The 17,290-nt window shown below is 43.8% G+C and overlaps 1 protein-coding gene across 1 annotated transcript in view; it reads left to right on the plus strand.

Annotated features, from left to right (window-relative positions):
- ABI3BP (ABI family member 3 binding protein) overlaps positions 1–17,290 on the plus strand; it is a 343,927-nt gene that overhangs the window by 299,536 nt on the left and 27,101 nt on the right. Inside the window, exons 57-58 of the mRNA XM_077817412.1 lie at positions 3,610–3,822; positions 7,809–7,917. Of these exons, the coding sequence (XP_077673538.1) occupies positions 3,610–3,822; positions 7,809–7,917 (322 nt within the window). The remainder of the gene's footprint in view (positions 1–3,609; positions 3,823–7,808; positions 7,918–17,290) is intronic.

The raw sequence follows: 17,290 nt of genomic DNA on the forward strand, positions 1-17,290 counted from the left end.
GGGCTCCTCCTTCTTTCAGGGCCAGAATCCCCCTAACCAAAATCCCAAAGTAAAAGTAGAAACTTAAACACCATTCTGCCCTCTTCTGGTTCTTTCCACTCTCTGATCCCAGGCCAGGTCTACAATAGGATTTGTAGGTGGATGACCAATCTGGTAGGAGAATCCCTTCCATCAGCATAGGTCATGTCTAACCTCAGAACACTACAGCGGCAAAGCTGTACCGCTTAAGTGTAGACAAGCCACCAGAGAATAACTGCAGAGTACCTGACTGTTTTCCTGCAACCCTTTTCTACCACAGCTTCCTGTCTTTATACTAACCCCCGACTCCTTCCCCGTCAGTACTTGGTAGAGCCCTGCGTGGATACAAATTTTTGTCCGCGGATATAAATCGGTATCCGTGAAACCTCAGGGCTCTCCCAGGAACTGTGAAAGGAGCAGAACATGGGGCCGCCACTCCCAGGAGCCAGCACCCCACGCTGGCAGCTTCCGGCGCGGCTGTCACGTCCACAGCCCCGCCCCAGCCCTGCTCCCATCCTTTCCACATAGCTGTCTGCGTTTCCTGTCTGGGGGTGTGTGCACCGCTTGAACACAAGAGCATGACCAGGGACAGCTCCCGGTGAGCCTGGTGCCCACCCCCAGGGCTGGGGGCGGTACAGCTGTGCTGGAGGAGCTGTTGGCGCGGGGCGCTGGGTCCTGGGAGCGGCAGCCCCACGTTCTGCTACTTTCACCGCTGCGGTTTCCTGAAGAGCCCTGCAGTTCCGCGGATACCGATTGATATCCGTATCCACGGGTATAAATTTGTATCCACACAGGGTTCTAGTAACTGGGACTGACCTACCCTCCAGATGCAGCAAAGTACCTTAATTGAGCTCACTAACTCCAGTTAACGCCTATCATACCAGTGTGTGGTACACAACCCATCACAATACCCAGTTTAGTTCCTGCTTCCAAACTTTAAGTGCTTTTTTTTCAGTTACATTTTGGTGGCAGAAGAAAGGACTTCAATGTAGACTACCTAAGCATTTGTGACTGTATTTTGTCTCAATTTCCCTGTACTTCCTACCTTACCATCCAGTTCCTAAACTGGAGGACAGGAAACAAATCTGCCAGAAACCACTTGCCAGCAATTGTGCTAATTGCTCATTGTTGTTCATATTCTATTGAAATCATAATGGAATGTCCTAAGATGCCTTGCAAGCCCACCCATACAGGCTTTTACCATTTATTACCACTGTGCCTCAAGGCAAGCTTTACCCCATGGATTACACACCCTACCAAGTATTACAGGGCAAACCCATTCTTACAGATAATCCCCACCACTGCCAGTGTGCCTGATCATAAAAACTATGCTGGGAAGAAAATACACCAGTCACTGTAATAATTGTCTTTTAAACCAATTGTGCATTTTCTTTCAAATAGAGAGGCATATCGAGCGTTGAAAAGAAACCTGAAGCATCGGAGTGCAGAGTTACAGTAATAGTTCCCATCTCCTCAGAGGAAGAATTTACTCTCCCAGACTAATCCTGCCTCTTTCCTGTCTTTGCTTAGAAACTGTTGCATGTACAATTAAGGCCATATTAGTACTCTATCTCTCTGACCTAATAAAGGTTTCCATTTTAAGGCTAATATACTCTTTATCACCTTCATTAATCTTCTTTTATACTGTCACGACAGAATGCAAAACTCTTGCCTTTTAAGGGTGGTTTGAGGGCTCCATCTTGCACCATTGAAATCAATGGAAATTTCCACTTGACTTCAGAAATGGCAGGATCAGGCAGTTAATGAATGCAAGGCCCTGCATTAAACTTGTTACCCTTTTTGGGGAAATGAGACAATGATTGTTATGTATTATAATAGTAGCTGGAAGCTGCAAACAAGATTATAGTACCATAAAAATATAGGGCTGGAAGGGACTTTGAGAGGTCATCAAATCCAACCCAGTACATTGAGGCAGGACCCAGTAAACCTACCATCCTTGACAAGCGTTTGTCCCACCTGTTCTTAAAAACCTCCAAAATTGGAGGGTCTACAACTTCCCTTGGTAACTTATATCACTGCTTAACTAACCTCCATAGTAAGAAAGTTTTTCCTAATGTTTGACTTCAGTCTCCTTTGGTACAGATTAAGCCAATTGCTGCTACTTCCGCCTTCAGTGGGATATGAAGAACAATTGGACACTGTCTTCTTTGTAACATCCTTTGCCATATTTGAAGTCTCTTATCAGCTCCCCCCTCAGTCTTCTTTTCTCAGCGCTAAACATGCCCAGCTTTAACTTTCCTCAGAGGTCAGGTTTTCTTAACCTTTTATCATTTCTCTTCTGGGCTTCAATTTGTCCATACTTAAAATGTGGTGCCCAGAATGGGACACAGTACTCCAGCTGAGGCATCACCAGATCCAAATAGAACAAGACAGTTATCTCCCATGTCTTACATATGACACTTCCGTTAATACACCCCAAAATGGTATTAGCCTTTTTCAGAGCTGCATCACATTGTTGGCTCATATTCAATTTGTGATCCACTATAACCCACAGATCCTTTTTGGCAGTACTATTGCCTAGCTAGTTAGTCCCCATTTTGTAGTTGTTGATTTGATTTTTCCTTCCTAAGTGTAGTACTTGGGACTTGTCTTTATTGACTTTCCTCTTGGTGAGTTCAGGGCAATTCTCCAATTTGTCAAAATTGCTTTGAATTCTAATCCTTTCCTCCAAAGTGCCTGTAACCCCTCCCAGCTTGGTGTCGTCCGCAGATTTTATAAGCATACTCTCCACTCCATTATCCAAGTCATTGATGAAAATATTGAATAGTACCGAACCCAGGATAGACTCCTGTAGGACTCCACTAGACACAACCTTCCAGTTTGATAACAAACCATTATTAGCTACTCTTTGAATATGTTTTTTCAAACAGGTTTTCAACCAGGTTTTTCATCTAGACCGCATATCCCTAGTTTTCTTATGAGAATGTCATGTGGGATTGCGTCAAAAGCCTGACTAAAATCAAGATGTATCATGTCTACAGCTTCCCCTCTTCCCCCACCATCCACCAGAGCAGTAACCCTGTCAGAGAAGGAAGTTAGTTGCGTGTGGCAAGATTTATTCTTGACAAATCCATTTTGGAGCAGGGCTTCATTCTTCTAGGCACTGTAAAAATCAAAGTCAGTCCTTGTCCCAGTTTGTGATAGAAACTAATTCACTTGCTCAGAATATTTAGCTGTGTCCTTCACCTGTGTTGACTCCTATGTAACACTGTCCCTGCAGTTTTGAGTGCCCACTGCGAATGAGAGATGGGTGAAATGAGCATAGGCTCAAGGTGAACAAAAATCACACCAACATGTTGGTGTTGGGATATTTATTATTCTGTCTCTCACATGTAGGCATTAAAGAAGATAAATTACAAAAAATGGGAAAATAATAGTTAAAATATACGCACGAATACAATGCGCAAGTGTAGATGTGACCATCACAGAATGGCATTTGTGTTAGACTTTGGACATGATTTATCAAGCAGGATTTCCTACTTCATGCACTTAAATAAGTTTTTCCTTGTTTTAGGTGTATCTGCATTCTGCTGTCCTACGAAGCACTAACTGGTGATGCTTTTCTCCTAGGCCCTCACGTCAAGTATGTGCCAAAAAATGTAAGCGAGCCATGTTCTATTACAACCACTCTCCAGTACTTCCCAGAAGAGGAAGGCAGCAACAAGGAAGATGTTACTAGCCCTCCACAAAATCCTCCTTCCAACCTCACTGTGGTGACAGTCGAGGGTTGTCCAAGCTTTGTCGTACTGAACTGGACAAAACCGGAAAATGACACCGTTACCGGTCAGTTTAATTTCAGTTATCATCTACTACTTCAATATATAACACTGTATGCTCATTTTTACTTTAGTTAAATGTTTGTTGTTGTTTTATGTCCACAGATGAAAGTATCATTTAGACAAAGGGAGCCTGACTCTTCACTGCCTAGCATCTTGTGTAACTGTTGACAGTTGCAGAAGGTGGGTGTAAAATGCTATCAAATCAGAACTGTGGAGTTCTGCACACTCACTGTGTACTGATGTCAGTGACTACACAAGATGCAAGACAATGTAGAATCAGGCCTATACAATATGTGTCTTCCCATTATTTATTTCTGCCTCCTCGGTGCACTGTAGGTAAGTGGATTCTCTACAGTCTGGTAGGATCTAATATTGGTGATTCAGCTGTTTGACAATAAAAGGGAAAAGCAAGTTATTTAACATTATTATTTAACACTTATGTATAACACAGTATTGTAGGTGTGCATAGCATTTTACAGCAATAATACAGACGTGGAGTTTGTAATGCTAAGGACCTGATCCAGCAAAGCCTTACGACTAACCAATAAAGTCGATGGGCTTGTACTCGCAGTAATAAGCATCACACCCCAGAGTAGATACTTGTAGGATCATCAGGCCCTAAAATAGTTACACCTTTCCTTTGGAAATATGAAACCCAAGTCAGGTTTTTAGATTTAAAAAATAGTGAGGATAACTTAGCATTCATGTTCATCTTCCCATAAAAAACACAATGTATTTCATTAGTCTAATGGATGATCTTGCATATTGTCATTATTGCTAAGTGAAGGACTCCCTTAGCCTTGGTGTACTCACAAGTCCACTGTAGACCCTTAGTCATACCCATTTTACAGATCTGTACAACTAGAGGCAAATTCAGTCTTTTCTTTCAAGAGGAATACATGTAATGGTATAAAATAGTCTGCAGTCTGGTGTTTGGGAAAGAGGAACCCCTCTCCACCCCAGATACTTTCGAGGTGGCAAGGGAGCTCATAGAAAGTACTGCACCTCAGCCCCTTGCTGTTAGAGACAAGCCTCCAGCACCGCCTAGACGAGTGCCATCTAGAGGCATACCGGCAAAGATGAGGCCCTCTTCCTCAGCAGACTGGCACCGTTCACTTCACTACTTCACCCCCAGCACCGGTCCCAGTACAAGATAGTAAGACACAGGGAATGCAATGCTCGGGGTCTTCGGCACCGGTTGTGATCGCCCTCTATTGCCTGGCACTGGAACACAGGAACTGTTCCCCGGCACTGGACGCTGTCAGCCACCCAACAAATAGAATTCATTGAGGCGGTGCTAGACTCGGTTCAGGCAAAAGCCATCCTGCCAGAGCCCAGATTCCAAACACTGTCACACGTCATTCAGATGCTCAGACAATACTCTCCCACCACCGCAAGGACATGCCTCAGCCTCTTGGGACACATGGCGGCATGCAGCTATGTCATGAGGCATACCAGGTGTGGCTCGCTTCAGTTTATCACTCGGGTCGAGACAGTCTAGACTCAGTAGTAACAGTACCGTCATGAGTCCTAGACACGGTAGGATGGTGGTTGGACCCTTGCATGGTCTGCGAAGGAGTCCCATTCACCACCCCTCCACCATCCATGACCTTAGTAACGGACATGTCCTTGGTTGATGGGTACACCTAGGAGACCAACAGACTCAGGGCATGTGGTTGCAACCAAGATCCTGCTCTACATCAATAGGAAGGAACTCAGAGCGGTGAGACTAGCCTGCCAGACCTTCCATACCATATTGCAAGGTCAGTGCGTGGCAGGCTGACCGACAACGCCACTGCCATGTTTTACATAAACAAGCAGGGTGGAGCCCACTCCTCCCCTCTTTGTCAGGAGGCTCTCCACCTGTGGGAGTTTTGTATAGCCCATTCCATTCACCTGGTGGTGTTCTATCTCCTGGGAGCACGCAACAAGCTTGCGGACCACCTCAGCAGGTTGTTCTGCAGTAACGAGTGTTCTATCCGGATGGACATCATCCACTCCATCTTCCAAAGGTGGGGGTTTCCCCAGGTAGACCTATTCACCACCAGGAGCAACAGGAAGTGTCCAGTATTTTGCTCCTTCCAAAAACACAGCCCGGGATCAGTCTCAGATGCGTTCATAATGCACTGTGGGAACCATCTACTGTATGCCTTCCCTCTGATACCACTCATCCACAAGGTTCTCCTAAATATCCACAGGGACATGGCATAGGTAATTCCGCTTGCTCCAGTGTGGCCACGCCAACATTGGTACACAACACTTCTGGAGCTGTCAGAGAGGCCCCCCCCCCCGCCCCGGCCCCCGCGCTGCTGCTCCTTCCCCATCTGATTACACAGGACCACGGCCGCCTGCTTCATCCAGACCTCCAGTGCCTCCATCTCATGGCCTGGAAACTTCATGTTTAAACGCAAGGGTGCTCCGGTGCACGGAATCGGTGAGGGAGGTACTCCGTGGTAGCAGGAAACCTTCCACCAGGGCCACCTACCTGGCCAAATGGAAACGGTTCTCATGCTGGTGTAACCACAGTCGAATTTCTCCACATCTATACCATTCATCCTGGATTATCTACTGCACCTGAAGCAGCTAGGCCTGGTTGGATCATTTGTCAGGGTGCACTTCGCGGCCATCTCAGCGTTCCACCCCGGAGAGTTAGGGTGTTCAGTCTTTGCCAGTCCTATGGTGGGCAGTTTCTTTAAGGGAATGGAACGGCTATACCCGCACTTTTGCCCACCAGAACTGACTTGGGACCTCAATCAGATCCTAGCTAGGCTGATGGGAGCCCCATTTGAGCTGCTCACTACATGTTCCCTTCTGTATCTCTTGTGGAAGGTAGCCTTTCTGGTTGCCATCGCATCAGCCAGGAGGGTGTCGGAGCTAAAAGCACTAATCTCCAACCCACCCCCACCCCCCAACACACACACACAATCTTCCACAAGGATAAGGTACAGCTCAGACCGCACCCAGCTTTCCTTCCCAAGGTTGTATCCCAATTCCACCTCAGCCAGGACGTTTTTCTACCTGTTTTATACCCCAAGCCACATGTCAACACACAGGAGCAGAGGTTTCACTCATTAGATGTGCAGAGGGCGCTAGTGTTCTACACTGAGTGCACAAAGCCTCTCAGGAAGTCAAACCAGGTGTTTGACTTCCGGTCTCCGCACAGCGCATCTCTTTCTGGATTACGGACTGTATCCGGACCTGCTATGACTTTGCCAAGGTCCCAGCCCCGGCTATAATGGGCCACTCGACAAGAGCCCAGGCCTCTTCTACCGCTTTCCTGGCCCAGATGCCTATCTAAGAGATCTGCAGAATGGTGACCTGGTCCTTGGTGCATACCTTTGCCACCCACTATGCCATCACACAGCGTGTTATAGACGATGCAGCTCTCAGTATAGTGGTGCTCCAGTCAGTGATTCCTTAACTCCGAACCCACCCCCCGTGGGAGAGCTTGGGAGTCACCTAATTAGAATTGACGTGAACAATCACTCAAAGAAGAAAAGATGGTTACTTACCTTTTGTAACTGTTGTTCTTCGAGATGTGTTGTTCATGTCCATTCCAATACCACCCTCCTTCCCTTCTGTCAGAGTAGCCGGCAAGAAGGAACCAAAGGGGGGTCGGGTCGGCAGGGTCATATATTGAGCACCAAGAGAGTGCCACTCCAGGGGACTCCCTGACCGACACAACGGGAGCTGCTAAGGGGAAAAGGTTATGATGATCGTACACACTGCGCACACACCTAACTGGAATGGACGTGAACAACACCTCTTGAAGAACAACAGTTACAAGAAGGTGAGTAACTGTCTTTTTTAATCAGCTCAGGTTATAAACAAAGAATAGTTCATATGGGATACCATTATGATCTATAAGAAGATAATATGGAAAATCCACACAAAGGAGGAAATCAGACAAGAAAAAAGAGAGGAATGAAAAATATAGAGGAATTAGAGCTTTTATTAAAGGGAAAATTTCTGTTTCTTTTAACTTTTCAGAGTATGAGGTTGTATCAACTGAAAATGGAGCACCTAATGGAAAGGGGACGTCCATTCTAACTACAAATCAAACCCACTCTACAGTGGAAAATCTAAAACCTAACACAAGGTAATGCAGTAAGAAAACTTTTCAAATTCATCCAGCTAATTTAGACTGTCAGTCAATCCTAGTTTAAGAAGAAGATACAAATATAAGAACAAAAGTGAGTTTGTTCTAATTCTGATGGGAAGCAGACTTTTTTTAAAATGTAATTAACACAGAAAATAATCTCATGCCAAGGATGTTGCAGATGGTCCAGACTCCACGAGCTCAGTATAGTGCAAAGGTGACATATTCGGTGTCCTGGCAAAAAGATCCACAGTTTAATTTTTAAAGGTCTACTGCCTCTTATGGGAAAAAAAAATCCTGTAGAATTTAATAGGAAAAAATGAATTATATTTTGTAGAAACATGAGTACTGGACTTTAATAATGTGCTAACATTTCCATATTTTTAACCATCCTATAGAATTCAGGTTTCAAGAATCTAGAGCAGGGGTGGGCAAACTTTTTGGCCCAAGGGCCACATCTGAGAATAGAAATTGTATGGTGGGCCATGAACGGTCACAAAATTGGGGTTGAGGTGTGGGAGGGGGTGAGGGCTCTGGTTGGGGGTGTGGACTCTGGGGTGGGGCCAGAAATGAGGAGTTCAGGATGCAAGAGGGGGCTCCGGGCTGGGGTGGGTCTGTGGGGGGGTGAGGACTCCAGCAGGGGATGCGGGCTCTGGGGTGGGGCTGGGGATGAGGAGTTTGGGGTGTAAGAGGGTGCTGCAGGCTGGGACCAAGGGGTTCAGAGGGCAGGAGGGGGATCAGGGCTGAGGCAGGGGGTTGGGGTGTGGGGGGAGGCTCGGGGCGGCACTTACCTCAAGCAGCTCCCAGAAGCAGCGGCATGTTCCTTCTTCAGCTCCTACACGGAGGTGTGGCCAGGCAGCTCTGCACACTGCCCCGTCCACAGGCACTGCCCCTGCAGCTCCCATTGGCCGCGGTTCCTGGCCAATGGAAGCTGCAGAGGCTGTGCTTGGGGTGGGGGCAGCGTGCAGAGCGGAGCCACCTGGCTGCCCCTGCACATAGGAGCTGGAGGGGGGCCATGCTGCTGCTTCCAGGAGCAGCATGGAGCGGCCCCCAATCCTGCTCTCTGGCCAGAGCGGGGCAAGGCCCAGACCCCGCTCCCCACCGGGAGCTTGAGTGCCGGATTAAAACGGCTGATGGGCCGCACCCAGCCCATGGGCCTTGGTTTACCCACCCCTGATCTAGAGAGTGAGACTAAAATTTCCAGTGGGAGTATCTCACCAAAAACTGCATATGTGACTTCCTTTTTAAATGAATAATTGTAGTTTGAGTGGCAGATTATTTTGATACGTGTATAATTACATAAATGTGTACAGATGTGAATTTGTTATACCAATATTAAAACATAGCTAATGATCCAATATTCATGTCTGGGGGGAGAATTCAAGAATTAACATCCAAATATTTTGAAGTTGAATGGAGCATGAATATTTTCAATATTGAGGAATAATCGCATCATGCTCAGTGTGCTTCAGGGTATCTGTCTTCAAAGTGAATAGACTTAGGCCATGTCTACACTACGTGGCTAAATCGGCACAGCTGCAATCGATGCATCGATTTAGCGGGTCTGGTGAAGACACACTAAATTGATGGGAGAGCACTCTCCCATCAACATCTGTAATCCACCTCACCGAGAGGCAGAAGCTATTTTGCCGGGAGAGCATCTCCCGTCGACATAGCATAGTGTGGACACCGCTGTAAGTCGATCTAAGATATGTTGACGTAAGTTATTTTGCTTACGTAACTTAACTAACATAACTTAGATTAATTTACAGTGGTAGTGTAGACCGGGCCTTAGAAGCGATGTCAAGGATAAAAGAGAGAATGTGTTTTCATTGCAGCCACAATACAAGTAGTAAATTCTGATAAATCTCTGCCAGAAGCTGAGTCAGGTTTTTCCCATGGTAAATGCTAATACAAAAGTATTATATTTGTCAGCATACATAAGGCAACTCAGACTCCCACCTGTAACAAATTAAGTGAAGATTTTTCTATCATTATTGCAGCTCACGTAACTAAACTCCTTCTGTCTGAGATCCTTTACAACCATTTTAGTCATGATAATTTATGTCAGTAGTAGGATTAGATCAGAATTCCAGACCCAACAGCAGCCATTTAGTCCTGCATGTCACTGGCTATTAAATAGTACCTTAGTAATAAAGCAGTTTCCTTGTTCCTTCAAATGGTGATCTTCAGTACGTCTGCTGTGACTGAACAGGAAAAACATACCATTAATATTCATATTTTCCTCTAGCAAAGTATACAGCATAACATTATTGGTATTTGTCAAGTGCCTGGGGCTGTACAAAATACAACATGAAGGAAGCCCTTGCTCCAGAATACTTACAGTCTTGAAGAAAAAGAAAAAGACACTGGACTGGGAGCTTGGTGACCCTGGGTTCTATTACTAGCTCTGCCATTGATCTGTTATGTGACTTTTCATTTCTCTGTGCCTTTGTTTCCCCTCCCACTCTCCTCTATCTTTTCTGTTTAGGTTGTGTACACTCTTTAGGGCAGAAACTGTCTCCTATTAGCATACCTAGCACAATAGGGCCCCATTCTGGGTTGGCGCCTCTTAAGTGTTACTGTAATGAACATAAATAAATAATAATAAATTCACTAGGAAGTCCAACAGGAAAAGTAACTTCTAATAATTCTTTCTGAGGAGAGCTGTTCACTTGTGGGCATTGTGGAAGAAGTGAGCGTTTAAGAGGGATCTGCAAGGAAGGAGAGGAGTGGGCTGGTGAACTGAGACGTGAAGGATATTTCATGCACAGGGAATGGCAGGCAATGATGCACAGAGATGGGAATGTGAGAAGACAATGAGTTTGTTTGCATGAACAGACTGCCTTGTGCTTTTTTAGTCTTTCTAGCACTGTGTGGAAGCTTGTGCTGCCACTGTCTCTGCCTTTTCCATTCTATGGATGAAATTGAACAGTTTGACCCGAGATGCCAAATTCACCCGGTTTGTGAGCACTAAAATTCTCTGCGAACGTGTTTTAGGTTTTTAAGCTCATCTGCTAAAATTCATGGATCACCAAAGAGTATGTTTTCCTCATAGTGAACAAGGATGTAGCCTTGGGACTTCATTAATACTTGTGGAGCAGTATTGTTGCATGGTACTGTTGTGAAATGTGTGCCTTAGAAATGTGTGTTGTAACAATCTCCATGCACTGCACTGAAATTTCCCCTCTAGGTCACCTATAAAATCATATTTTGGGACCATCTTGGTGGTCAAGATGCAGGGCTGGTCAACTCCTAATCTCTCATTCCTCAAGTCACCAAGGTCTAAGAACTCTGTACATTGCAGCAGGGTTTGTCCGGGTAGAGAGGGACAGAAGCTGAGGAATTGCTTTGCGTCACTGAACCAAAAATCTGGTCAGTTAAGGAATAGTGATAATGGACTGCTAAAGGAATCCCGTCCATCCTTTTTCTGTTGGAAGGAGCTAAAATAAAATATGTATAGTCCATCCACTCTATGACAACTATATTTGAACACAGTTGTAACATGGTTTCCCTGACCATTTTACACTGGGAAGGGTTTTTTTTTGTTTTTTTTTTGAAGAATTGTATTTTAACTGTACCATAAAGCCATAATATGGACTTCCTTCAGGTGGGCAGTTTAGCTTTGTGTAGGATGGGATCTTAATGTACAGCATGATTTGATTTGGATGGTTCTTAAAAGAAACAAAAATCTGTCCTCATTGGTTGGGGTACCTTACAGACTACCATGTTTAAACCTAGTGGTTGCTAGCACGCTCTTCTTGTAAAGTAAACAGGGCCTTTTGTTGAGAGACTGAAGCCTTGAAGATCATGGTATAAAGCATCTGTTTGCTTTGACTCATAGGAATAATGCTGGCTATTTTCTCCTCTAGACATGCCCGGCAAAATAAACTTCAGAAATAACTATAACTTAGTTCATAACCGAGGAGTTTATAGTTACTTAATTCACCCAATGATTGGTGCAAGGACTTCAGTCCAAACTACAGCATCTTTTGCTTGCCTTGTAATCTGTACCTCAGCTTTTTTGTTTGGTGTGAATTCAGACTACTCCAAAGCATCCAGACTCAATGAAATGAGAGCATAATGTTCTGTTTGAAACCAGTTTTACTGCGTAAAAGGCACACCCTTTAAATGAATGCATGGCACTGTCAGCTGCTCAGCAGCCTGCATGAAATGTGCTGATGTTCTTATATTATTCCATTTTGTTGGAAATGCTACGTGTTTGCCCAAGACACAGACGTGTTTTGTCTGTTCCATTTTCTAATCATCACACATGCCTGACAATTGGCACTTATCACTGGTCATTTAAAAAACTTTTCCCAAGATGATTAGTGCCTTGGCCTCTGCACCTGGAGAACTGTCAAAAATAATGTTTGCAGAATTTCAGCATAAGGGAAAAATAACTAGAAGACTGGTAAAAGTGCAAATAACCTGAAAGTACAAATCATAATGGCAGTGTTTGGTGGGTTGTGCTTTCTCAAAACTACTACAAGTTATTGGCACTAAGGAGTAATTAGCTAGGTGCGTGACCCCCTCATTTAGAACAATATGTGTTGACTACGGATCTAATATTCTGCTTATTCTCATAAATGCTTTGCCTTTCCATAGCTGTTTTCATCTACGGATTTCAAAGCACCTAAGAAACAATTAAGTCTCCACTGTGAGTTAGGTAAATCTACCCATTTTGGAGATGATTACCCCATTGGGGCTTCTCAGAAGACTTTCTCTCGTGGCATCAGTTTCTTTTCTGCCCACGTGCTCCTACAGTAGAGTAGTCTGTGTAATAGTTACATAAAGATGATTATTAATTATTCTGCACTTTGTATTGCACTCATCTTTTATAATGACTCTCTGTCCCCTCTCTGATTTCATAGCAACTCTCTTTTCATACTCATCTTAATCCACCTTTTTCTGAGACACGCATCTACAAAATCAACTGTAGAATTTTCAGACATGGATGTTTCAGATCCAGATCATATTCCATCAAGCCCTCCTCTGCACACACACAGAAGTTCTTCTCTAACCTTTTCCATCCCAATGTGCTTTCACTCACAAGTGTCCTCTATATTTTAATATCTGAACTCATTCTTTCATCCACTTGAGCTCACTCTGGGCCAGATCCTGATGTCTTACTCAATTTCTGTTCCTTTCTTACTCAGGCAAAATTCCTCAGGATTTGAGTCCCCATAACTACTATGCTGATTAGTCTGGTGGATAGTTATATCTTATAAATCTTCACTTTGCCCTTTTTCACAAATGAAAGCTAAAATTTTTTGTGGTGGCTTCTCTGAGAAATTAATTTTACACACATGCTAGTGTCACAGTTTCCAACACTTTTGAGCAGAGAAAAATACCACTATGAGCAATAGCATTAATGTACTCATTTGCCACCAGATGGAAATGTTGCCTTTTTACATAGCAAAAACAGTTCTTGCTGTTACCTGAAAAATCAACATTTGTTCCTTTTGGGAAACAACCCAAGTATTTGAAGCAAAACCACAAAAATGGTGGTTTTGATTAAAGCAGTTAGAATGTGATTTCCAGCCAGTCTTTCCTACTAGTGAGAATTGGTTCGCACAGTTCAACTTGTAATTTGGAGCCTGATTTGTCAGAGTTGTTCCCATTAGAATCCTAGTTGCTCAGCTCTTCTGAAAACCAAGCTTTTAGTCTTTTGTAGGATGCTATGTCACAAACAGTCATTGAATTGACTAAAATATGCCCATGGCTTCTTAAAAGTCCTATCTGGCATGATCTCTTCTTTGTGAATCTGTTCTTCCTAGGGCTTCCTTTAAAAGAATGCAGTCAAGGTTTTTTCTCAATTTTTAGTGTTTTTCCTTACTGTCATTGTTTTAATAAACTTTGGAAGCTCGAAAATTGAAATTTCCTTAGTATGAGTTGTCTTTTCCCTCATTGTGTTTGCTTTACAGTGGTAGTGTTGTTTGTCAACAACATCTTTCCCATAGTTAAAGTCAGTCTTGCAGCTTTGTTCTTTTCCTGGATCTTTCCTAGCCCACATGTTAATTACAGGTCTTATATTACTTAGTCTCCAGTCCATTGCTTACAAAGAAGTTTAGTACTTATCTGCTAATGGTTGTCTTATCTTTTCTACTATATCCTTTAAAATTCTACGTGGTTCATATCTGCCCTAGGATTATGTCAGTCTTCAGTCTAATTTTTCAGTCATCTATTGTGGTGACATCCTGATTTCCTTCCTCCTCTGGGCAGATGTACAGTCTGTTTTCCCCCATCTCCCTCCCCCTAGTCTTTCTTTGTGAACACTGAAGCAAAGGATGTCATTTATTTTCAGAAATGTCAACCTCTTCTGTCTATAAATCATCCCCTGCTGGCGCATAGAGGCCCTTGTGGCCTCTTATGTCTAATGTACTTGGAAAATGTTGTAGTTATCTTAACCTCTTGTGAGATCTTCTTTTCGTTCGCTACCGAAGAAGCTTTGTGTACACCATGTGCTCTGCTGCCCCATATACTATAGTGCAGCTCCAATGAAATATGGGATTTTTTTTAATGCCAGATTAGCTCTTTGGTCCATCTAGTCTCTTGCCCTTTGCAACTAGCCAGCACCTAAAAGGAAGATAAACCCACCAACACCATTAATATGCTTCTCCAATTAAGCCATGTTGTCATTGGGAAAATTACTCTCATTTACCTCAGGTGATTATATTTAATCTCTGAAGAATGAGATTTGAATACCCACATTGTTTCCTTAATTTGCAAAGCCATAAATGCAAGTAATATAAATTCACAGAGCACACAATAAGTGGCCAGGAAACTTTGCAACAGTAAGAAAGTATATAACTTCGCAGAAGTTAAAGTTATCCATACAAAGTTATATACTTTGCAAAAGTTAAAGTAAAATGTTACGATTGCACTGCTGTCCTATTAGAATCAGAGATGTGCCAAACAGTTCAGGGGGAATTTGCGTAGCAGTTAAATTAGGCTGGAATGTGCATACAATATATGCATACAATTATAAAACAAAAAAGGTAAATGTTGAGTTAAAGCTATAATTTTACCTCAGGGTCCTAGCAAATGATTCTTCAGCTCTATCATTTATTACATCGCTAGAAGCTTTCAGTGATATTATAGCCTTTTGTTCATAGTTGCCTGCTTATGCTATCATTACTCTAGTGCCCCAAATGTGGTAGGCAAACATATAGTAAAATACATTCCCTGCCTCACAGATCTCTCACTCTCATGGCAACATGACTCCGCCAGCAAGAGCAACAATAATAGATGGGGAAATAGGCAGACACGGGTTAGTTGACTTGCATGAGTCTTATTACAAAATGCATTCCCCAGTATGCACAGAACTCCCCCAACCCACAGGGTTTTCTTTAGGGCAAAGTGCTCCTTACCAACCCTTCCAGCATGTCCTTAATTATCCAACCAACCACCTCGCTATCCAAACTTCCTCCCCTCTCCTGTCCTCCATTACCATTCAACATCCTCTCTACTCACTCCACGTGGCAGCCCTGGACAAGTGGTCCTGTGACCGTCATCAACCCACAGAGTACATCACCTAAAGCCACAAGATGGGAACCATGGTCAGCCACTCCGCTTCTCAGAAACAATAGAAATTTCTACTGTTAGGGTGAAGATTGTTCTGCGCTGGAAACAGAGCTTTCTCAGGATCTGGTTGGGAAACTGGAACAAACTCCCACAGGAGCTGAGGACAATCACAAACCTCATCATCTTCTGCTCAGAGTGCAAGGCACACTTCTTCAACCTGCGTTCTCTAACTTAACACAGAGCAGCATGACATTTCAATTTTAAAAAAACAAAACCAAAAATAAAAACCCGACCAGTACAAAACCTTATGCTGTGTACACAGTTCTCCCCCTGGGAGCATACATTGTTGGAAGGTGCTCAGCTACTACAGTGATGAGGGCAGTGGAAGACTCTATGTTGAATAGAAAGTCCTCCCCTCTACATCACTCTTGATGTTAGGATCCCACAGCTCTGAAGGCTGTGGAACAATTTCTCTCCCCCTGTCTGTGTGAACAGAGAGATAGCAAAATCTCTGTGGCAGTGCCTTCTGGCTCCCAGGAAATTTTCTTTCTGTTTCAGCCCATATGTCTGAGGAAGAGTGGCACGTAAGGGCCTTGTGCCTCAGTGGGTCTAGATGGGAGGCAGGCAGAGGCCTTGTATTGTATATTATTTTAGTTCTGCTGACAATAGAATTTGCATATTAAGTGTGCATACTTGTAAGTGAAAGACAGAAGGCACGTAGCACTAGATGATAAGAGGACCTCATAGACTCCTTTTCTGCTTGAAAACTGTAGGATGCAGAGGTAGATTACAGTTTTTGTGGGGCCCTGGCCCAGAGCGAGTGGGGACCCCTCCCCACCCCTCCTGCCTGCAGTCCCTCCTGGTGCTTCTGCTGGGGAGCAGGGTCAGGGCGCGGGGACTTCCCCCACCTGCCCAGTGCTGCTGTCGTGGGGGAGTGGGGCTGGGGCCCTGTTGGCCCAGTAGCTAATCCACCACTGGTAGGATGGCAGTCCAAGTGCTAATACTACACTGAAAAGCTCTGTTTAATTTCACCTTTTCAGTTCTGTGATCTTACATTTTTCTCCTTTTGCATGATTTGGAAAACGATGGAATTTCCTTTGCTTGCCAAAGTTTCATGTGGCATAGCAATTTCCTATGGAAAAAATAGCCCATACAGTAATTAAATAAATAGAAACTTAATCTGCACAAGTACTTTTATTGTCCTTTGTGGTTTGGATGGATTTCTGAGGCCTATTTGTTCCAGAGCCTATGGAATGACATTCCAACAGAGGCTGGAGTCAAAGGTTGCTTTAAGCTGCTGTTTATACTGGTTAGTTGAGGAGTTTTGGGCAGTGTATATGAGATGGAATATAGACTACAGCTTCTTATGAACATCAAAACTGGCTAAGATGTAGGTATGGTATAATCATTATATAGGTTTCCTATTTATCTTGCTAAACACTGGCCTATGTAGTCTCTTAATCCCTTTGGCTTTTTTTTTTTTTTTTGTCCTGTGGCTTGTGTAGAAATCAATAAAGTAGCAGAGAGCACTTGAGCATTTTTACATCCATTTTATTTATATACATAGAGTAGTCACTTTTGAGATCTTTTGCCTGCAACCTTAAAAACTTGACATGTGGCTATGTGGACATTTATTAAAACGCCATATGAGCGCTTTAGAGTACAGTTTGGCTTGATGCCTCTCTCCCACGGTTTATTCTTGGCCAAATATTTTCCTTCTCCCACTAGTGTGCAGTATGCTGTCAATCAGGTAGTTACTATCCTGTGTCCCAAAGGTGGCTGCTGGTTCTTGTGCGTCTGCCACTGGCGTTGCCTCCTGACTGGAAGCAGCCGAGGGAGAAGGCAG

This window comes from Eretmochelys imbricata, chromosome 1 (assembly GCF_965152235.1).
Source record: "Eretmochelys imbricata isolate rEreImb1 chromosome 1, rEreImb1.hap1, whole genome shotgun sequence".
Classification (NCBI taxonomy): domain Eukaryota; kingdom Metazoa; phylum Chordata; order Testudines; family Cheloniidae; genus Eretmochelys; species Eretmochelys imbricata.